At 41.9% G+C, this 20,986-nt stretch overlaps 2 protein-coding genes across 2 annotated transcripts; both read right to left on the bottom strand.

The window, feature by feature from the left end:
- Positions 1-412: 412 nt before the first annotated feature.
- TRMT112 (tRNA methyltransferase activator subunit 11-2) lies at positions 413-697 on the bottom strand. Its single transcript, XM_053919713.1, has one exon. The coding sequence runs from the start codon at positions 695-697 to the stop codon at positions 413-415; it is 285 nt and encodes a 94-aa protein (XP_053775688.1).
- Positions 698-13,433: 12,736 nt separating this feature from the next.
- Positions 13,434-13,592, bottom strand: LOC112304732 (small ribosomal subunit protein eS27-like). The gene has a single exon (XM_071221956.1). It carries the CDS (start codon positions 13,590-13,592, stop codon positions 13,434-13,436), a length of 159 nt encoding a protein of 52 aa, XP_071078057.1.
- Between the last annotated feature and the right edge of the window lie 7,394 nt (positions 13,593-20,986).

The raw sequence follows: 20,986 nt of genomic DNA, 5'->3' as shown, positions 1-20,986 counted from the left end.
TACTGCCTCTTCTTGGTGGGGTGACAAGCTGAAGGCATAGCAAGAGTACGTGGAAGAGGTGCCCAGTGCAGGGAACCTCAGGGTGAGGAGCACAGCCTGCTGCATTCACTTAGCCCATGACCCTTCACAACACTGTTCCAGAGGCTGGGGTGTGAAAGGACTCCTGCCCTCTGGGAGTACACAGCCTTCCTCGTTGTCATCATCACTAACATTTCTTTTTTGTTTGTTTGCTTTGAACCTTTCATGAAAAAAATGTATATCGAGCTCAAGAACACTGTGGCGTGTCACTGGGTAAAAGTTGGGGATACACTTTACAAAATTAACAAACAGGAATATACATAAACAAAGACACACATGGTCACAGTTTGAAAAACTGATGCCCGGCACGATTAAGTCTCAGTTTCCTCATCACTCAGCAGCATGTTTGGGATCCTGCGGCGATGGGGAACACTCGTCCAGACTCTGGGCACTGCAGGGTGCCCTCCAGCAGTATGTGGTGCATCTTCCTCAGAAATGTCTCGTCTTGCTCATACCCCTGAATCTGCTCTATGGGCACCTTGCCCAGACGCAAGGCATTGGCCGCCTCCTGAAGCACCGCCCACTCCACCTTGGGTATCATACATGCCATGAAGTCAGGTTTGAACTCCACAGGAATGATGCGGACCTCGGAGGCCTGCACGCTCAGGGGGAAATCCATGGGGTCCCATCCTTTTCACGTTCGAGCTCAGGAAATTGTGGGTAAGCAGCCTCATGTCTCAACAAAGCTCTCAAGAGGCTGGAACCAGCATCACTAACATTTCTTGAGTGCATACTAGGGGCCTGGCATTGTTCAAAGCTGTTTTGGTAAAACTCATGTTTCCTTTACAAAACCCCACAGAGTGGAGAGCACTGTTTTCCCATTGTATAGATGAGGAAACTGAGGCACAGCAAGGTTAAGCAGGGTCACACAGCTAGTAGGGAGCAAGTACTGCTAGGGTTTGAATGCCGGCTCCAGAGCTGGGACTCTTTACCATTATAACCATCTCTAGTCTCTAGGACTTGATACTTTCTGGTCTAGAAGTCCTCTCCACCATCCTTATCACCCTGGATTCCCTTCAGGGTTATCTGACGAGAGGCTATCACCCCCATTTCACAGACGAGATGCATATGTTACCAGTCACTTTATACATAGACATCTTGTTTAACCCTTGTAACAACACTGGCAAGTATGTGTATGGTTATTATCTCCACTTTTACAGGTGAAGTTCAGAGGTTCAGTGACTTGCCAAAAGATCATACAGAAAATGAATTTTAGAGGCCTTGAACTCAGAACCGGCTCCAGTGTCCAAGCTGTTCCCTGTCATCCCCAGATGTAGCTCCTTTGCCGTCCCAATATCTGCACCACCATCTGTCCTCATGCTTGGGGCACATAGTTGGACACCATGAGGACCAAGTGGGAAACACAGATCAGCCAGTGTGCTGCCCAGTGCACCTATACCCCCACTGGTGTCCTAACCTAGTCCCAACTTGGCCCTTGGCAATCTCTCTGGAATCCAACCCAGCTTCACTTCTGTGGCTGAGCAGCCATAGCCTTAATGAGAAGGGCCAGAGGAAAAGGTATAATGAGCCCTGTACCAGAAACAGAGTCTGATGGGAAGCAGGTTGGGAGCATTGGTTTTAAAATTGGGAGAAAGTATAGTTAGAGCCATCAGGGCTGTCTTCCATTCAGCAACTACATACTGCATTTCCATTGTGTAACCTGAATTTCCCAAAGAATTGACACATGAAGAGTCTAATCAGATAACTGGGTCCTACCAAATAACCCAAACTCCCCAAACCTGTACTGAATTAAACACTGAGTGATGGAGGTGCAGAACCAGGCAAGTAGGTCAATGGAACAGAACAGAAGACCAGGAATAGACCCATGTATACACAGGGATTTAAGGTGTGACAAAAGGGACATTTAAAATGAGGGAGGATGAGGATAAAATATGAAAATGAAAGGTTTGGGGATGGCTGTAAAATTATATGGAAAATTTTAAGTTAGATGCTGTGATGCATGTGCTGCTGTCCCACCCAGACCCCCTCTGCTCTCAGTGTACCTATCCCCACACTGGTATGGGTGTTGGCTGCTGACTCACAACTGCCTCCCTCTCCCTCAGACCAAGGAACCCACTTTGTGGCAAAGGAAATGTGGTGGTGGACACACTACCATTTGCTGCACCATCAAGAACCTGCTGGCACTTGTGGCGATGGATCAGTCTCTGGAAGCACAGCTGACAAAAGAGCATGGAAAGGATGCAGCACCATCCTTCAGGATGAGGCACGCGCCTTAAACCAATGGCTGTTTTACAGTGCTGTGCCCCAGACATAGGGACATGAGTCTGGGAGCAAAGGAGTAGAAGCAGGAGTGGCTCTGCTTACCATCACTGCCAGTGACCTCCTCAGGGAACCTATAATTCCAGCCCCCCAATCTTCAGACCCTGAGGGTCTAGAGATCCTAATTCCCATGGGGGGGTGGATATTTCCACTGGGGACATGGCTAGAGTCCCAGTGACTTTTGAGCCACACTTGCCCCCTGGTCACTTTGATCTCCTCATGTCAATAGACCAGCAGACAAAGAAAGGACTTGCCATACAGCCAGAAGTAATAAACCCTGGTCATCACCAGGAGGTAGAACTGCTGGTATGTAATGGGGAAGGCAGGAACACATTTAGCACCCAGGTTATCCATTAGGACATTTCCAGATACTCATGCTGAGTTCTGTTTGTAAGTGGGCAAGTACTATGACCATGGCCTGATAGGATATGATGACTAGAGGGACTCATCCCTTCAGGGATGAGGGCCAGGGTCAACCTACAAGGCAAGATATGGAGGCCAGCCGAGAAAAGTCAGTTTATAAGGCCAGGAGGGGGGCTAGATGAGTGAGCAGCAGAGGAACATCAGTTAAAGCTCCAGAACTAATTCCCCTAAGTTTACCCAGAAATTGTGACCAATCAGAGTCCTGCAGAAGCTGTACTTAGATAGAGTGAACTTCATGGGAAAAACAAGTAGATCAGAGTGGTGCAAAGGTGAACTGTAGCACAACTGTTGGCACCACCCCAGGCCCCTTTACTAACAGTACACCCATCCACCAGCTTCCCCCACCCCTGGAGAACTACCCAGCATTCTTCATGGCAGACCTTGGCCAGTGACTGAATGGCATAGATATATAAATGGCAGATATCTTGCCTCCAGGAAGAACTAACTTGGTGATCACCAGCTGAGAGCACATTTTGCTCAGCTTTTCATCACCACCCTATCCTGATGACCTCATTCTCCTTCTTCTGAGAACATTTCCTCAGTCACTTGGTCAAGAATCTTCATTTTGGGCTGATTCTTGGGGACCTAAAATAAGGAAGATCCCTTTCTTTCTTTCTTTCTTTTTTTTTAAATTTTTATTGTTATTCAATTACAGTTGTATGCCTTTTCTGGAAGATCCCTTTCTAACACCATTTTTTAAAAATGTGTTAAATACAAAAGAGATCTCTAAGATTACTAAACAAAAACAGAAAAATACTTCAAAGGGTATTTTAAAATACTGCACAGGGAAAACTGCCCCTGTCTAGACCTGTCCCCACTCTTGTGTCTCTTGTCCTCTCTGCTTTTTTGCTGGTGCTCATTTTCTTGGTGGGATATGGGTAATAGAACAGCCATGGGCTTTTGGGAACCTTTAACTTTCTTTTTGTTGTTGTTTATAGAAACACTAAACATTCAGTTCCAGAAAACCAAAAATTGTACCTTCCCACTGAACACTACTAAGGGGCAGGTCTTCTGCTCCATACCTTTTTTGTTTTTCTTTCTCTCCTGTTAATGCTTTTAAAGCAAATGAATTTTTAAATATAAATAAAGCCTTTTAAGTGTGTAAAAAAAAAGGCTAAGAGAGAGCCTTCAAAAACAAGTCATGGATGTTCAAGGAACTTAGTGAAGTCTTCAACAACATAAAAAAGATCCAGTCAGAAATGAAGGATACACTAATTGAAATAAAGAACAATTTACAGGGAAATAACAGTACAGTGGATGAAGCCAAGAATCAAATCGATGATTTGGAACAACAACAACAAAAAAAAAACACCAAACAACAACAACAACAACAAAAACAACAATCAGAACAACAAGAGGAAAAAAGAATCTAAAAAAATGAGAATAGTGTAAGCAGCCTCTGGGACAACTTCAAGCATTCCAACATCCTCATCATAGTGGTGACAGAAGGAGAAGAGAAAAGAACAAGAAACTGGAAATCTGCCCTGGCTGGTATGGCTCAGTAGATTGAGTTCAGGCTGTGAACCAAAGGCTCGCTGGTTCAGTCTCCAGTCAGGGCACATGCTTAGGTTTCGGGCCAGGTCCCCAAGAGGAAGCACGTAAGAGGCAACCACACATTGATGCTTCTCTCCCTCTCTCTCCTTCCCTCCCCCTCTCTCTAAAAATAAATAAATAAAATCCTTTTTAAAAAAAGAAATGGAAATCTATTTGAAAAAAATACTGAGAAAAAAACTTCCTTATCTGCTGAAAGAAGTAGATATGTAAGTCCAGGAAGCACAGAGTCCCAAACAAAATGTATGCAAAGAGGCCCACTCCAAGACACATCGTAATTAAAATCCCAAAGGTTAAAGATAAAGAATCTTAAAAGTAGCAAGAGAAAAACAGTTAGTTACCTACAGGGGAGTTCCCATAAGACTGTCAGCTGATTTCTCAAAAGAAACTTCGCAGGCTAGAAGGGATTGGCAAGAAATATTCAAAGTCATGGAAAGCAGGGACCTATAGCCAAAGCTGCTCTACCCAGCAAAGCTATCGTTTAGAATCAAAGGACAGTTAAAGAGCTTCCCAGACAAGAAAACGCTAAAGGAGTTCATCATCACCAAGCCATTGTTATATGAAATGTTAAAAGGACTGATCTTTTAAGAAAGAAAAGATCAAAACTACGAACAATAAAATGTCAATAAATACATACCTATCAACAATTGAATCTAAAAAACAAATTAAGCAAAGAAGAAGAACAGGGACAGAATAATGGATATGGAGAGTGTTTTGATGGTTGCCAGATCAGAGTTTGGGGGAATGGGTGAAGGGGTGAGAGGATTAAGAAGGACAAATTGGGCCCTGGCTGGTGTGGCTCAGTGGATTGAGCAGTGGCCTGCGAACCACAGGGTTGCTGGTTCAATTCCCAGTCTAGGGCACATGCCTGGGTTCCAGGGCAGGTTCCCAGTAGGGAGTGCAGGAGAGGCAACCACACATTGATGTTTCTCTCCCTCTCTTTCTCCCTCCCTTCCCTTCTCTAAAAATAGATAAATAAATAAAAAAACTTTTAAAGAGGTACAAATTGTTACAAAGTAGTCATGGGGAGGTAAAGTATAGTACAGGAAACTGAGCAGCCAAACAACAATGGTGTAGAGATTGCCTGAGGGAGTGGGGGATGTTGCGTGGAGGAGGACAGAGGGGGAAAAATTGGGACAACTGTAATAGCATAATCAATAAAATATAATTTTAAAAATTAATAAAGTAAAAAAACAAGTCACAAAACATAACACCTATAAAAATAAAAAGTTAAAATTTGATATATTTAAATACATCTGTCCCTCTTTTTTTATTATAAGTACACCCAGATATTGCTTGTGATTACTATTAGCATGCACTCTCTTGCAACACAGAACACTAATGGGTTATGCTTCTACTGATACTGTCAACAGTAGCAGCCAGAATGTGGCAGAAGTGATGTGTGACTTCTGAGGCTAGGTCATTAGCAGTGGCTCTCTGGCCATTTGCCCTTGGAACCCAGATTTCATGTTATAAGGAAGGCAGGCCACATAAGAGGCCATGAGTGGGTGTCTGGCTTAAAAGCCTCAGACTAGGCCCTCAGCCTAACAGCCAGCATTAATAGCCACATACATCAGTGAATAAAGCTTTAGATTCCAGCCCCCAGTTTTCAAGTCTTCTAGCTGAGACCTCAAACATGATGGAACAGAGACAAGCCACCTCTACTGTGGCCTGACTGAATTCCTAACCACAGAAACCATGAGAAATCATAAACAACTGTTGTCGTTTTAAGCACTAAATTTAGGGAAAATATATAAAACAGGGACTATGTGAAATACATGCCACAAAAATGAAGAGCAATTAAATTACATAGACTCAATAGCAATTTGCAGAAAGAATCTGGACAGTTCAGAACCCAAGGGGGTTTAATATTTCAGATTTCCTAAAATTTCTAGACTCTTCAACATTTTATATGCAATTGAGCTGAATTTCCCATAAATGTAGTTTGTTTCTTAGATATATGAAAATTAGCATGCAGAAACTTCTCTTTGGCAAACTGAAAACCCAGGTTAGCTCTCCCTTGCAAGGACTTGAGTTCGTACATGCATACATAACAGTGAATGTGCAACGATATGTGTGAAACCATTTTAGGCCCAATCACCCCTCACTCGACCTACAACCCAATCTCTTTTTCTCTCACAAAAGAGAGATCAAATCCATGGATCAAGAGATAGAAATAGAGCAGCACTATGAGAATCATCTCTTAAAGATGACAAAATTGGGGTTCAAATAGGTGAGGTCACACAATACCCCACAGCTAGTGGTAAAGCCAGGTCTCCAAATCAAGTATATTTGATTCCAGACTTCAGTGGATGAAAGAATCCCTGGGATGATCTTATAAATACAGCATCCTGGACCCGATCCAGAGACTCATTAGGCCCCAAAGAGCCCAGGCATCTGAATTTTTTTAAGTATATTTTATTTATTATGCTATTACAGTTGTCCCATTTTTTTCTCGCCTTTATCCTCCTCTGCCCTGTATTTCCCTTCCCTCTGGCATTCCTCCCCTCCTTGGTTCATGTCCATGGGTTGTACATATAAGTACTTTGGCTTCTCCATTTCCTATACTATTCTTAACCTCCCCCTGTCTATTATGCTTCTTATTCCCTGTGCTTTTTCCCCTGTTCTTACCCCTCCCCCTCCTCACTGATAACCCTCCATGTAATCTCCATTTCTGTGATTCTGTTCCTGTTCTAGTTGTTTGCTGAGGTTTTTTTTGACTTTATTTATTTTTAGAGAGAGGGGAAGGGAAGGAGGAAGAGAGAGAGAGAAACATCAGTGTGTGGTTGCCTCTTGCACACCCCCTACTTGGCGGGGGTGGGGGACGGTTCCGACCTGGCCCGCAACCCAGGTATATGCCCTGGCTGGGAATCAAACCAGCAACACTTTGGTTCGCAGGCTGGCGCTCAATCCACTGAGCCACACCAGCCAGCGCTGTTTTTGTTGTTTTTGTTGTTTTTAGGTTCAGTTGTTGACAGTTGTGAGTTTGTTGTCATTTTACTGTTCATAGTTTTGATCTTCTTTTTCTTACATAAGTCCCTTTAACATTTCATATAATAAGGGCTTGGTGATGATAAACTCCTTTAACTTGACCTTCTCTGGGAAGCACTTCATCTGCCCTTGCATTCTAAGTGATAGCTTTGGTGGATAGAGTAATCTTGGATATAGTTCCTTGCTTTTCATGACTTTGAATACTTCTTTTCAGCCTCTTCTTGCCTGTAAGGTTTCTTTTAAGAAAGCAGCTGATAGTCTTATGGGAACTCCTTTGTAGGTAACTCTCTCCTTTTCTCTTGCTGCTTTAAAGATTCTCCCCTTATCTTTAATCTTGGGTAATTTAATTATGATGTGCCTTGGCATGTTCCTCTTTTGGTCAAACTTGTTTGGGGCTCTCTGAGCCTCCTGGACTTCGTGGTAGTCTATCTCCTTCACCATATTGGGGAAGTTCTCCTTCATTATTTTTTCAAATAAGTTTTCAATATCTTGCTCTTCCTCTTCTCCTTCTGGCACCCCTATGATTCAGATGTTGGAACGTTTAAAGTTGTCCCGCAGGTTCCTAAGCCTCTCCTCATTTTTTTGAATTCTTGTTTCTTCATTCTGTTCCAGTTGAATGTTTATTTCTTCCTTTTGTTCCAAATCGTTGATTTGAGTCCTGGTTTCCTTCCCTTCACTGTTGGTTCCCTGTATATTTTGCTTTATTTCACTTAGCATAGCCTTCACTTTTTCCTTTATTTTGCTTCCGTGCTCAATCATTTCTCTGAGCATGCTGATTACCAGTGTTTTGAACTCTGCATCTCATAGGTTGGCTATCTCCTCATTGCTTACTTCTTTTTCTGGAGTTTTGATCTGTTCTTTCATTTGGGCCATATTTCTTTGCCTCAGCATACCTGTTTCATAGTAAGGGGTGGAGCCTTAGGTATTCACCAGGGCGGGGCAACCCACTTGACTTTCTGTTGTGGTGCTGTATCTGGGGTGGGAGGTTGGAGAGGGAACAATGCCTTTTGCTAGGCTCTTGCCCCACTTTCAGTCACTTCCCCCATGACCAACAAGCAAACTGGGCCCTTCTGCTGCTGATTCTTGGGTGGGTGGGCTTGTGTACATTCTAGGACCCCATGGGCTCCTGACTCCACTGTGAGACTGGCAGTTTCTCCCACTGCCACAACCCTCAGAGGTTCTGAGGCTTTATTTTGCACGTGCTGGAACCCTGGGTTCCCTGGTCTGTCTCCCTCCCCAGTTGTTCTTCCCCATTTATCTGCACACAAATATGGACCACCCAGTCCACCAGCCACCACATTGCCCCGTGTCTTCTCCACTCTGGTTGCCCATCTCCACCCCTCCTACCAGTCTGGATGAATGTTTCTTCTTTAACTCCTTGGTTGTTTGACTTCCTTACAGTTTGAGTTTCTGGTAGTTCTGGTTGTTTTTGTTTTTAAATTGGTTGTTATCCTTCTTTTGGTTGTGTGAGGAAGTGAAGCTTATCTACCTACACCTCCATCTTGGCCAGAAGCTATTATTTGTCTGAATTTTTAATAGGGGCCAGCTCCCAGGGGATTCTGGGTCCAACTTTCAGTGCCACTAAAGAATACACACAACCCTATCTTCCATATAGAACCAGGCCTGGCCAAAAAAAAAAGTTGGGGATCTGTTATATATTATAAAGATAGGACAACAGGATTAGTTATCTGTTGCTATGTAACAAGTCATCCCAAACCCAATGGTTTAAAATAACATTTATTATTTCCATTTTTGTGGGTCAAGAATCTGGGCTGAGAGGCTTTCAAAAGGCTACAGTCATCTCAAGCGACAGAAGAATCTGCTTAAGTCCATTCGTGGGGCATTGGCAGGACTCAGTTCCCCAAGGTTGTTTGTCTGAGGGCTTTAGTCCTTGCCTGGCAGTTAGCTGGAGGCTGCTCTCAGTTCCTTTTTATGTGTACCTCTCACAGCATGACATCTTGCTTCATTAGAGAGGACAAGAAGAGCCAGAGAGTGCTAAGACGATGGAATCCACAGTCTTCTATAACCTTATCCTAGAAGTGACATCTCATCACTTTTGCCCACTCTCTTCATTGCAGAAGTGAGTTACTAGGTCTAGCCTACATCAGAGGGAAGGGAATACCAAGAGGCAAGGATCATTTGGAGCTGTCTCAGAAGGTGCCTACTTCAACAACCAAATGCAATGTGTGGACCTGGTTTGGGGTCTGGTTTCACTGAACCAACTGTAAAGAGAGATTTATGAGATAATCCTGAAAATTTGAACACGGACTATGTATTAGATTATATTAAGGAATTACCTTTATTTATTTATTTTTAAATATTTATTTATTTATTTATAGACAGAGGGGAAGGGATGGAGAAAGAGAGGGAGAGAAACATCAATGTGTGGTTGCCTTTTGTATGCGCCCCAACTGGGAACAGAACCTGTAACCCAGGCAGGGGCCCTGACCAGAAATTGAACCAGTGACCCTTCATTTTGTGGGACAGCGCTCCAATCCACTGAGCCACACCAGCCAGGGCCCATTATTTATTTAGAAATGACAAACATCTGTCGTTATGTTTTTTAAAAGATTTCTCATATCTGGAGAATATTACAAGTGAGCCCTGGCTGGTATGGCCCAGTGGATTGAGTGCTGGCCTGCAAACCGAAAGGTTGCCCGTTTGATTCCCAGTCGGGGCACACGCCTGGGTTGCAGGCCAGGTCCCCAGTAGGGGGCATGTGAGAGGCAACCAATCACTGTATGTCTCACACATTGTTGTTTCTCTTCCTCTCTTTCTCCCTCACTTTCCTTCTCTCTAAAGTAGATAAATAAAATCTTAAAAAAAAAAGAATATTAGAGAACCAAGATGGCGGCGTAGGTAGACACACTGCGCCTCCTTGCACAACCAGAACTGAGGGAAAATCGAATGGCAAGGAAGTCCGACAACAAGGAAATAAAAAATAAACATTCATCCAGACCGGTGGGAGGGGCGGAGATGGGCAGCCGGGGCAGAGAGGGCTCGAGTTGCTGTGGTGGGACCGAGACTGGCGGAGTGTGGGACGAATGGTGCAGGCAGTCCTACCACTAGCAGCCCCTGCAGCCCCACATTCCACACAGATAACCCGAGAGGGCCAGACTCAGAGTGGCGGAGAAAGGGGCAGGCAGAGCGGCGGGTAGCACCCTGCGGCCCCACATTTGCACACAGATAAACCAGGATGAACGGCGGGGAGCAAAGCAGACCATGCAACCCAGGGCTCCAGCGCGGGGAAATAAAGCCTCAAACCTCTGATTGAAAGCGCCTGTGGGGGTTGGGCAGCAGCAGGAGAGATTCCCAGCCTCACAGGAGAGGTCGTTGGAGAGACCCACAGGGGCCCAGAGTGTGCCCAAGCCCACCCACTCCGGAGCCAGCACCAGAGAGGCACAGTTTGATTGTGGGTAGCGGAGTGAAAGATTGAGATCCAGTGGAGAGTGGAGCCGGGGCCATTGCTCCCTCTCAGCCCCTCCCCCACGTACAGCTTCACAGCGCAGCAACCAGTGTTATCCCGACCCGGCGAACACCTAAGGCTCCACCCCTTTAAGTAACAGACGCGCCAAGACAAAAAAAAAAAAAAAAAAAAATGGCCCAAATGACAGAACACTTCAAGGCTCCAGAAAAAATACAACTAAGCGAGGAAGAGATAGCCAACCTATCGGATGCACAGTTCAAAACACTGGTTATCAAGACGCTCACAGAATTGGTTAAATCTGTTCGAAAACCAGATGAAAAAATGAAGCCTATGCTAAGAGAAACAAAGGAAAATGTACAGGGAACTAATAGTGATGTGAAGGAAACTGGGACTCAAATTAATGGTGTGGACCAGAAGGAAGAAAGAAACATCCAACCAGAAAAGAATGAAGAAACAAGAATTTGGAAAAATGAGGAGAGGCTTAGGAACCTCCAGGACATCTTGAAACGTTCCAACATCCTAATTATAGGGGTGCCAGAAGGAGAAGAGGAAGAACAAAAAATTGAAAACTTATTTGAACAAATAATGAAGGAGAACTTCCCCAATCTGGCAAAGGAAATAGACTTCCAGGAAGTTCAGAAAGCTCAGAGAGTCCCAAAGAAGCTGGACCCAAGGAGGAACACACCAAGGCACATCATAATTACATTACCTAAGATTAAGCAGAAGGAAAGAATCTTAGAAGCAGCAACAGAAAAGGGCACAGTTACCTACAAAGGGGTTCCCATAAGACTGTCAGCTGATTTCTCCAAAGAGACCTTACAGGCCAGAAGGGGCTGGCAAGAAGTATTCCAAGTCATGAAAGGCAAGGACCTACATCCAAGATTGTTCTATCCAGCAAACCTATCATTTAGAATGGAAGGGAAGATAAAGGGCTTCTCAGATAAGGTCAAGTTAAAGGAGTTCATCATCACCAAGCCCTTCTTATATGAAATGTTAAAGGGACTTACCTAAGAAAAAGAAGATAAAAAATATGAACAGTAAAAATGACAGCAAACTCACAGTTATTAACAACCACACCTAAAACAAAAACCAGAGCAAACTAGGCAAACAACTAGAACAGGAACAGAACCATAGAGATGGAGATCACATGGAGGGTTGTCAACAGGGGAGTGGGAGGGGGAGAGGGGGGGAAAGGTACAGAGAATAAGTAGCATAGATGATAGGTGAAAAATAGACAGGGGGAGGGTAAGAATAGTGTAGGAAATGTAGAAGCCAAAGAACTTATAAGTATGACCCATGGACATGAATTATAGGGGGGGAATGTGGGAGGGAGGGGTGGGCAGGATGGAGTGGAGTGAGGGGGGGGGAATGGGACAACTGTAATAGCATAATCAATAAATATATTAAAAAAGAAGAAGAAAGAATATTAAAAGTGAAATGTTATGACGTCTGGGATTTGCTTTAAAATAAAACAATAGGGGGAGGGAAGGGGGATGACTCAGGGTATATGTGAAGCTGGATTAGTCATATGTTGATAAATGTTGAAGCGGGTAATCTTACATGCTTGGGGTTTCATTATACTGTTCTACTTTTATATGTTTTCAAAATTTTCCATAATAGTTAAAAATCAAAGTGAATTGAAACTAAAAGTTGTACACTGGCCCTGGCTGGTGTGGCTCAGTGGACTGAGCACTGCCCTGTGAACCAAAGGGTCACCAGTTCTATTCCCAGTCAGGGCACGTGCCTGGGTTGCAGATCAGGTCCCCAGTTAGGGGTGTGCAAGAGGCAACTGATCAATGTTTCTCTCACACATTGATGTTTCTCTCCCTCTCTTTCCTTCTCTCTAAAAATAAATAAATAATGTCTTTTTTAAAAAACAGAATCATGGAAACAAAAAATAAAAAATATAAAAACTGTACACTGAAGTTGAAATAACACAAATTCCAAAGCTGTTGCATATTAACTGTATTTTAATTAGGGAAAACAATAATGAGAAATATTTCAGATAGGGATAGGTAAAAGGAAATATAAAAAAGCAAAAAAAAAAAAAGAGGGGAAGAAGGAAGGAAAGAAGGAAATATGGGAGGAAGAATGAAGGAATTAGGCTTGGGAGGCAGCCAGCACGAGAGGCAAAGAAAGCAAGGGAGATTCATGTCATTCTAGTGAAAGAGGGAACTTTGGGCACCAGCAAATCTATGCCCTTGGGTTTCCTAGTACCTGTGAAAGAGTAGCTGGATTTTAGGGGCTGTCTTGGGCCTAGAGGGATGGAGCAGCTGGGCCCGTTTTGGAATGGGGATGGAGGCAGGTGATGTAGTGGCAGCTGGTGGAGTTATTACACAGGTGTTCAGGGCTCTCCATCATGCTTTGGAAGGATATAATATTGTGCAGGATGCCATAGTCTTACAGATCCTAGATTATGGGGTGAATAAATCCTAACTCCTAATCTCTGGACAGAGGCCTGAGGCTCCCTCCTCATTCTGGATTGGGCAGGAATTTTACATCATAGGTGCTTAGCATGGGGCTTGGCATACAAGAGGTGCTTAATATCCATTTATCCAATCTAGTGGTACTGGCCCCCAATCAACCATTTATGCCTATTAGAATTTTCCAGAGAGCTTTTTTTTTTTTAATCCAAAATGTTTTTATTAGGATGGTTCCCTACTTATCTTGATTTGGGTTGCCTTTAGTGCTGCTTCCTTCTGAAGGAGCATCCTTCTGTAAGCCTGGTTTTTCTTCCTGTAGGCTGACAGAGGACAGTGAAGCAGCCAACACACAAAACTATCATTTGTGCATGGCTAAAGATGGTGGTGATTGTATAGCATCCTGGGCATTTCACGTCCATGAAGTCAGAGTTGAGGCTCTGCACCAGATACCTTCTTCTCGTGTTTTCTCTTCTCCTCTTCTGGAGAGGGGTGAAGGAGATCCTTTGTGAGAGACTGTCATCATGGGAAAGGGCCAGAAATCTTTTAACATCATTTGATTTTTTATAATTGTGTATGATTCTTTACTTTAATTTTATTTTTTATTTTTTATTTTAGAGGGAGGGGAAGGGAGAGAGAAAGAAAGGGAGAGAAACATCGATGTGAGAGAGAAACATCAACTGGCTGCTTTCCTTATGAACCCCAACCAGGGATGGAACCTGCAACCCAGGCAAGTGCCCTGACTGGGAATCCATTCTTTGGTTTGAGGGACAATGCCCAGCCAACTGAGCCACACCAGGCCATAATTGCGTATGATTCTTTACAAAGATAATGCAGTCATTTTTGGACAGGTAATTCATTTGCCTAGCTCAATATTCAAATGGGCCCAAAAGGCTTCTGTTCAGTGAAAGGGTTTTCTCCCACCTCTGTTCCCCAGAGACTCAGTTCCCCTCCCTGGAGGCAACCATGCCTACTTTTTTCTTCTGAATACTTTCAAGTACATTTATGTATATGTTATCAAATATGAATCCTTGGTTTTTGCCTTTAAATTTTTTTTAATTTATTGATTTTTAGAGAAAGAGGGAGAAACATCGATTTGCTGTTTCACTTACATATGTATTCATTGGTTGATTCTTGTATCTGCCCTGACTGGGGATTGAACCCACAATCTTGGGTATGGAGATGATGCTCTAACCAACTCAGCTACCCAGCCAGGGTGGTTTTTGCCTTTTTAAAACAAGTAGTGGCAAACCACACACAGTGTTGTGTACCTCGTTTTTTTCACTTACCAATGTAGCTCAAAATCATTGCCTACTAGTTGTTTGATTTTACACAATTACATTTAGTTATCCACTTTTAAAACAAGTGAAAGTGACTGAAATATAAGTTTGAAAATTTTCCAGGTAATATTCTAAGTTCATTACATAATTTAAACCCACATCTTTTACATCCATTCTAAACTAGATACTTGTTGCAATTACATCCTTTTCCCCCTGTTATAACAGTATAATGGTTTGTTGTTTAGTGTGGTAAAAATACATAACATAAAATTTATTATTTTAGTCATTTTAAATGTACAGTTCAGTGGCATTAAGTACATTTATTGTTATGCAATAATTACCATTATCTCCAGACTTTTCATCATCCCAAATTGAAACTCTGAATCTATTAAATAATAACTCCCCATGGCTGGTGTGGCTCAGTGGATTGAGCACAGGCTGCAAACCAAAGCGTGGCTGGTTCAATTCCCAGTCAGGGTGCATGCCTGGGTTGCGGGCCAAGTCCCCAGTAGGGGACACATGAGAGGCAACCACACATTGATGTTTCTCTGCCTCTCTTTCTCCCTCCCTTTCCCTCTGTCTAAATATAAAAATAAATAAATAAATAAATAAATAAATAAATAAATAAATAAATAAAATTCCCCATTCCACCTCCCCCAGCCCTGTTAACCACCATTCTACTTTCTGTCTCTATGAATTTGACTACTATGAATTTGTACCACATATCAGTGGAGTCATACAGTATTTGTCATTTTGTGTCTGGCTCATTTTGCTTAGCACACTGTTTTCAAGGTTCATCCATGCCGTAGCATGTATCAGAATGTCATTCCTTTTTAAGGTTAAATAGTATCCTACTGCATGTATGCACCATATTTTATGTATCATTCATCCATCAATGGACACTCAGTTTGCTTCCACCTTTTGGCTATTGTGAATAATGCTGGAATGAATGTGAGTGTACAAATATCTGTTCAAGCTCCTGCTTACAATTGTTTTTGTTACATATCCAGAAAGGGGATTGCTAGATCATATAGTAATTCCATGTTTAATTCTGTTTGATTAATTGACTAATGACACATAAAATTGATGTTTAGTTTATTAAGGACCTACCATACTGCACTATTTTACATTCCCATCAGCAATGCACAAGGATTCCAGTTTCTCCACATTCACACTAACACTTGTTATTTTCTGTTTGTTTCTTTGTTTGTTTTTAAATAATAGCCATCTTAAGGTGTGTGAAGTGGTATATCATCTGGTTTTGATTTGCATTTCCCTAATAACTTTTCATGTGCTTATTGGCCATTTGTATATCTTTTTTGGAGAAATGTCTATTCAAGTCTGCAATTAAATTCTTTTAAAAATTTTATTGTTGTTCAAGTTCAGTTTTCTGCCTTTTTTCCCTCCCCTCCCCCTCACCCCAGCCATCCCCACCTCCCTCCCCTAATTCCACCCTGCCTTGGTTTTGTCCATGTGTCCTTTATAGTTGTCCCTGAAAACCCTTCACCCTTTTTCCATCCATTAACCCCTCCTACGTCCCCTCTGGTTACTGTCACATGGTTCTTAATTTCAATGTCTCTGGTTTTATTTTGCTTGCTTGTTTGTTTTGTTAATTAGGTTCCACTTAAAGGTGAGATCATATGGTATTTGTCCCTCACCGCCTGGCTTATTTCACTTAGCATAATGCTCTCCAGTTCCATCCATGCTGTCACAACGGGTAGGAGCTCCTTCTTTCTTTCTGCTATGTAGTATTCCATTGTGTAAATGTACCATAGTTTTTTGATCCACTCATTCGCAGATGGGCACTTAGGTTGCTTCCAGCACTTGACTATTGTAAATTGTGTTGCTGTGAACATTGGGGTGCATAAGTTCTTTTGGATTGGTGTTTCAGTGTTCTTAGGATATAATCCTAGCAGTGGAATTGCTGGGTCAAAAGGCAGTTCCATTTTTAGTCTTCTCAGGAAATTCCAGCTACTGTTTTCCACAGTGACTGCACCAGTCTGCAATCCTTCCAACAGTGCACTAGGGTTCCCTTTTCTCCGCATCCTCTCCAACACTTGTTGTTTGTTGCTTTGTTTTTGATGGCCATTCTCACCTGTGTGAACTGGTATCTCATTGTGGTTTTAATTTGCATCACTCTATTGGCTAGCAATACTGAGCATCTTTTCATACGTCTCTGGACCCTCTGTATGTCCTCCTTGGAGAAGTGTCTGTTCAAGTCCTCTGCCCATTTTTTATTTGTGTTGTTTGTCTTCCTAGAGTGGAGTCATGTGAGTTCTTTATATATTTTGGAGATCAAACCCTTGTCTGAGGTATCATTGACAACTATGTTTTCCCACACGGTTTGTTCTTTTTTCATTTTAATGCTGTTTTCTTTAGCCATGTAAAAGCTTTTTATTTTGATGAGATCCCACTTGTTTATTCTTTACTTTATGTCCCTTGCTCTAGGGGACATATCAGTGAAAATATTGCTGCATGGAATGTCTGAGATTTTCCTGCCTATGTTCTCCTGAAGGACTTTTGTGGTGCCATGACTTATATTTAAGTCTTTTATCCACCTTGAATTTATTTTTATGTGTGGTGTAAGTTGGTGAAAAAATGTTTCATTTTTTGTGTGTGTAGCTGTCCAGCTCTCCCAACACCATTTGTTGAAGAGGCTATTTTTACTCCATTTTATGCTGCTGCCCCCTTTGTCAAATATTGACCGAAGAGATTTGAGTTTATTTCTGGCCTGTCTATTCTGTTCCATTGGTCCGTGTATCTGTTCTTATGTCAGTACCAGGCTGTTTTGATTACAGTGGCCTTGTAATACAGTTTGATATCAGTTATTGTGATCCTTCCTACTTTGTTCTTCTTTCTCAAAACTGTTGCAGCTATTCGGGGTCATATTTATGGTTCCATATAAATTTTTGAAGTGTTTGTTCTATATCTGTGAAATATGCCATTGGTACTTTAATAGGGATTGCATTGAATCTATAAATTGCTTTGGGTAATATGGACATTTTGATGATGTGAATTCTTCTGATCTATGAACACAGTATATGCTTCTATTTGTTTGTGTCTTCCTTAATTTCTTTCTTCAGTGTTGTGTAGTTTTCTGAGTACAGGTCTTTTACCTCCTTGGTTAGGTTTATTCCTAGGTACTTTATTTTTCTTGTAGCTATATCAAATGGGATTTTTTTCCTGATTTCTGTTTCTGATATTTCATTGTTGGTGTACAAAAATGCCTTTTTATTTCTGAATATTGGCTTTGTATCCTATTGTTTGGCCAAATTCATTTATTAGGTCAAGCAATTTTTTGGTGAAGTCTATAGGATTTTCTATGTACACTATCATGTCATCTGCAAACCATGACAGTTTTATCTCCTCTTTTCCAATTTGGATGCCTTTTATTTCTTTTTCTTGTCAGCTGCTGTGACCGACTTCCAATTCTATCTTGAATAGGAGTGGTGAAAGTGGTCACCCTTGTCTTGTTCCTGATCTTAGTGGGAAAGCTTTTAGTTTTTGCCCATTGAGTATGACGTTGGCTGTAGGCCTCTCATATATGGCCTTTATCATGTTGAAGAATGTTCCCTCTGTTCCCACTTTGCTGAGTGTTTTTATCATAAATAGGTGTTGTACCTTATCAAATGCTTTTTTCCGCATCTATTGAGATGATCACGTGATTTTTGTCTTTGCTTTTGTTTATGTGATGTATTACGTTTATTGATTTGCGAGTATTGTACCATCCTTGCATCCCTGGGATGAATCCCACTTGATCATGGTGTTTGATCTTTTTAATGTATTGCTGGATGCAGTTTGCCAATATTTTGTTGAGGATTTTAGCGTCTATGTTTATCAGTGATATTGGCCTGAAGTTTGTTTTCTTTGTTGTGTTTTTATCTGGTTTGAGGATTAGGATGATACTGGCTTCATAAAAAGAGTTTGGGAGTCTTCCATCTTCTTGGATTTTTTGGAATAGTCTGTGAAGGATAGGGGTTAGCTCTTCCTTAAATGCTTTGTAGAATTCTCCTGTGAAACCGTCCAGTCCAAGGCTTTTGTGTGTTGGGAGTTTTTTGATGACTGCTTCAATTTTGTCTGCTGTTATTGGTTTGTTCAGGTTTTCTGCTTCTTCTTCATTCAGTTTTGGAAGATTATATACTTTTTAGAAATGTGTCCATTTCACCTAGGTTTTCAAATTTCTTGGCATATAGCTCTTTGTAGTAACTTCTTACAATCCTTTGTATTTCTGTGGTATCAGTTGTAATCTCTCCTCTTTCACTTCTGATTGTGTTTATTTGGGTCCTCTCTCTCTTTTTCTTGATGAGTCTGCTTAAAGGCTTGTCAATTTTGTTTATCTTTTCAAAGAACCAGCTTCTGGATTTATGCAATTGAATTCTTAAAAATGTACATTTAAAACACTAATGACTTTATTGTTTTTGTTAAAATGATACCCATTCATTACAAACAAAGGAAAAACCAGTGGCTCTATTTTACCACCCAGAAATAGTCGTTACTATAGTAACATTTGGTGAACATCATTCTAATCATCTCATAGGTAAATGAAGAAACAGGAAAAAATTATAGCAATCAGTTCACACTGCATGTCCTATGTTTAAAAAAGATTTTATTTATTTATTTTTAGAAAGAAGGGAATGGAGGGAGAAAGAGAGGGAGAGAAACATCAATGTGTAGTTGCCTCTCAAGTGTCCCCAACTGGGGACCTGGCCCACAACCCAGGCATGTGCCCTGACTGGGAATCAAACCAGCAACCCTTTGGTTCACAGTCCAGTGCTAAATCCACTGAGCCACACCAGCCAGGGCATAGTATTATGGACTATATTCCCTATGCTGTACTTTACCTCCCCACTAGTAACAACCAATTTGTACTTTAAAACATTTTTAAAAAATCTATTTTAGAGAGAAGGGAGAGAAAAATCGATTTGTTCTTCCACTTATTTATGCATTCATTGGTTGATTCTTGTATGTGCCCTGACTGGGGCTCAAACCCACAACCTTGACATATCTGGACGATGCTCTAACCAACTGACCTACCCTGTCCAGGGCCCAATTTGTACTTCTTAGTCCCTTCACCTTTTCATTCATCTCCTCAAACCCCTTGACTAATGTCTTTATATTTTAATGTCAACATGGATGGATTATAGTATTTTCAATTCATGTTTTCAGTATATAATATCGCCTGATGGCAAAAATCTCAAACTGTAGAGTAATTTATAAAGTGAAAAGCAAAAGTTTTCCTATGTTTTTATATGCAGTCTCACCCTGTCATTCTCCCTACACACCCAGCTGTGGACCCAGGCACAGTGCCTGGCGCTGTGGTGTTCAATACACAGTGTAAGAAATGGTCTGGACTCTCAACAGGCTTATTCTGGTTGTCTCAGTTAATGCAATGGAGTCAATAATGCTTACATTAGAACTGAAACAAGCTAGTGGGGACTGTGTTGAATTGGTGAGTACATCCTATCCAAAAGGGGCAGCCACTGCTCAGCTCCAGCTGTTTCTTGTTCAGAGAATACAGACTCAGTGTTGCTAGATTACAGGACTTCAAATGCAAGTGAAAATCCACTTTTGCATGAGAAATTTGCTGCTGCTATGTCAAATTAACACACACATGGGCTGGATTTGATCTGTTTGTGGATGTTCCAGTAGTTATGAGGATGGGCTCTGGAGTCTTGGGTTTGATTCCTGACTCGTCCATTCTAAGTCCCAGTTTTCTTATCTATAAAATGGGATTCTACCTCATAGGATTCTTCTTTTGTTGTGTGTTTTTTCCTTCCTTTTCCTCATAGAATTCTTATGATCAAATGAAATGCTGAAAGCACTTAGCATGTGAGGTGGACTCCTCATAAAACCTACAATCTAATGAAAGAGTCAATAAATGAATCTCATCTGGGAATTACAGGTGTCACTGGGACAGTGGCACTTAAACAGAGAGACGTGAAGGATGAATAAATTAATTGGGTAGAGAAGTGGAATAGGAGGAGGGGAAGGGCATAACAGGCAGAAGGAACAGAACTCGAGAAAGACCTGAAGTAGCCCTGGCTGGGTGGCTCAGTGGATTGAGTGCTAGCCTGTTGACCAAAGGGTCACTGGTTGGACTCCCAGTCAAGGCACATGCCTGGGTTGCAGGCCAGATCCCCATTTGGGGGCATGTGAGAGGCAACCACACGTCGATGTTTCCCTCTGTCTCTCTCCCTCCTTTCCCCTCTCTCTACAAATAAATTAATAAAATATTTTTTAAAAAAGAAAAAGAAAAAGAAAAGAAAGACCTGAAGTAATCATGCAAGTCAAAGCTAAAACAGTGAGGACATGGAGGAGACAATCCTTGGCAGCCAAGGATTTTCTAACAGATAAATATGAGCTACACGGAGACTGTAAGTCCTTACAAATTTAGGATTTCACACCATACTGACTAATAGTTAAGTTCCTCTGACAGAAAAACCATACCTCTAACCCTCTCCTCTAAGCACAGAAGAGACAGGGAAGCGTTGGGGTCCAAAATAAGTAGTTTTCCAGGCAGAGAAAGATCAAGAAGA

This window comes from Desmodus rotundus, chromosome 1 (assembly GCF_022682495.2).
Source record: "Desmodus rotundus isolate HL8 chromosome 1, HLdesRot8A.1, whole genome shotgun sequence".
In the NCBI taxonomy this organism is placed as follows: Eukaryota; Metazoa; Chordata; class Mammalia; order Chiroptera; family Phyllostomidae; genus Desmodus; species Desmodus rotundus.
Note: the sequence above shows the minus strand (reverse complement) of the source record. Positions and strands in the feature narration are given on the sequence as shown.

Excerpts from the sequence above, each read along its gene's own strand:
- TRMT112 (XM_053919713.1), bottom strand. The coding sequence starts at position 697 with ATGGATTTCCCCCTGAGCGTGCAGGCCTCCGAGGTCCGCATCATTCCT.
- LOC112304732 (XM_071221956.1), bottom strand. The coding sequence starts at position 13,592 with ATGGACGTGAAATGCCCAGGATGCTATACAATCACCACCATCTTTAGC.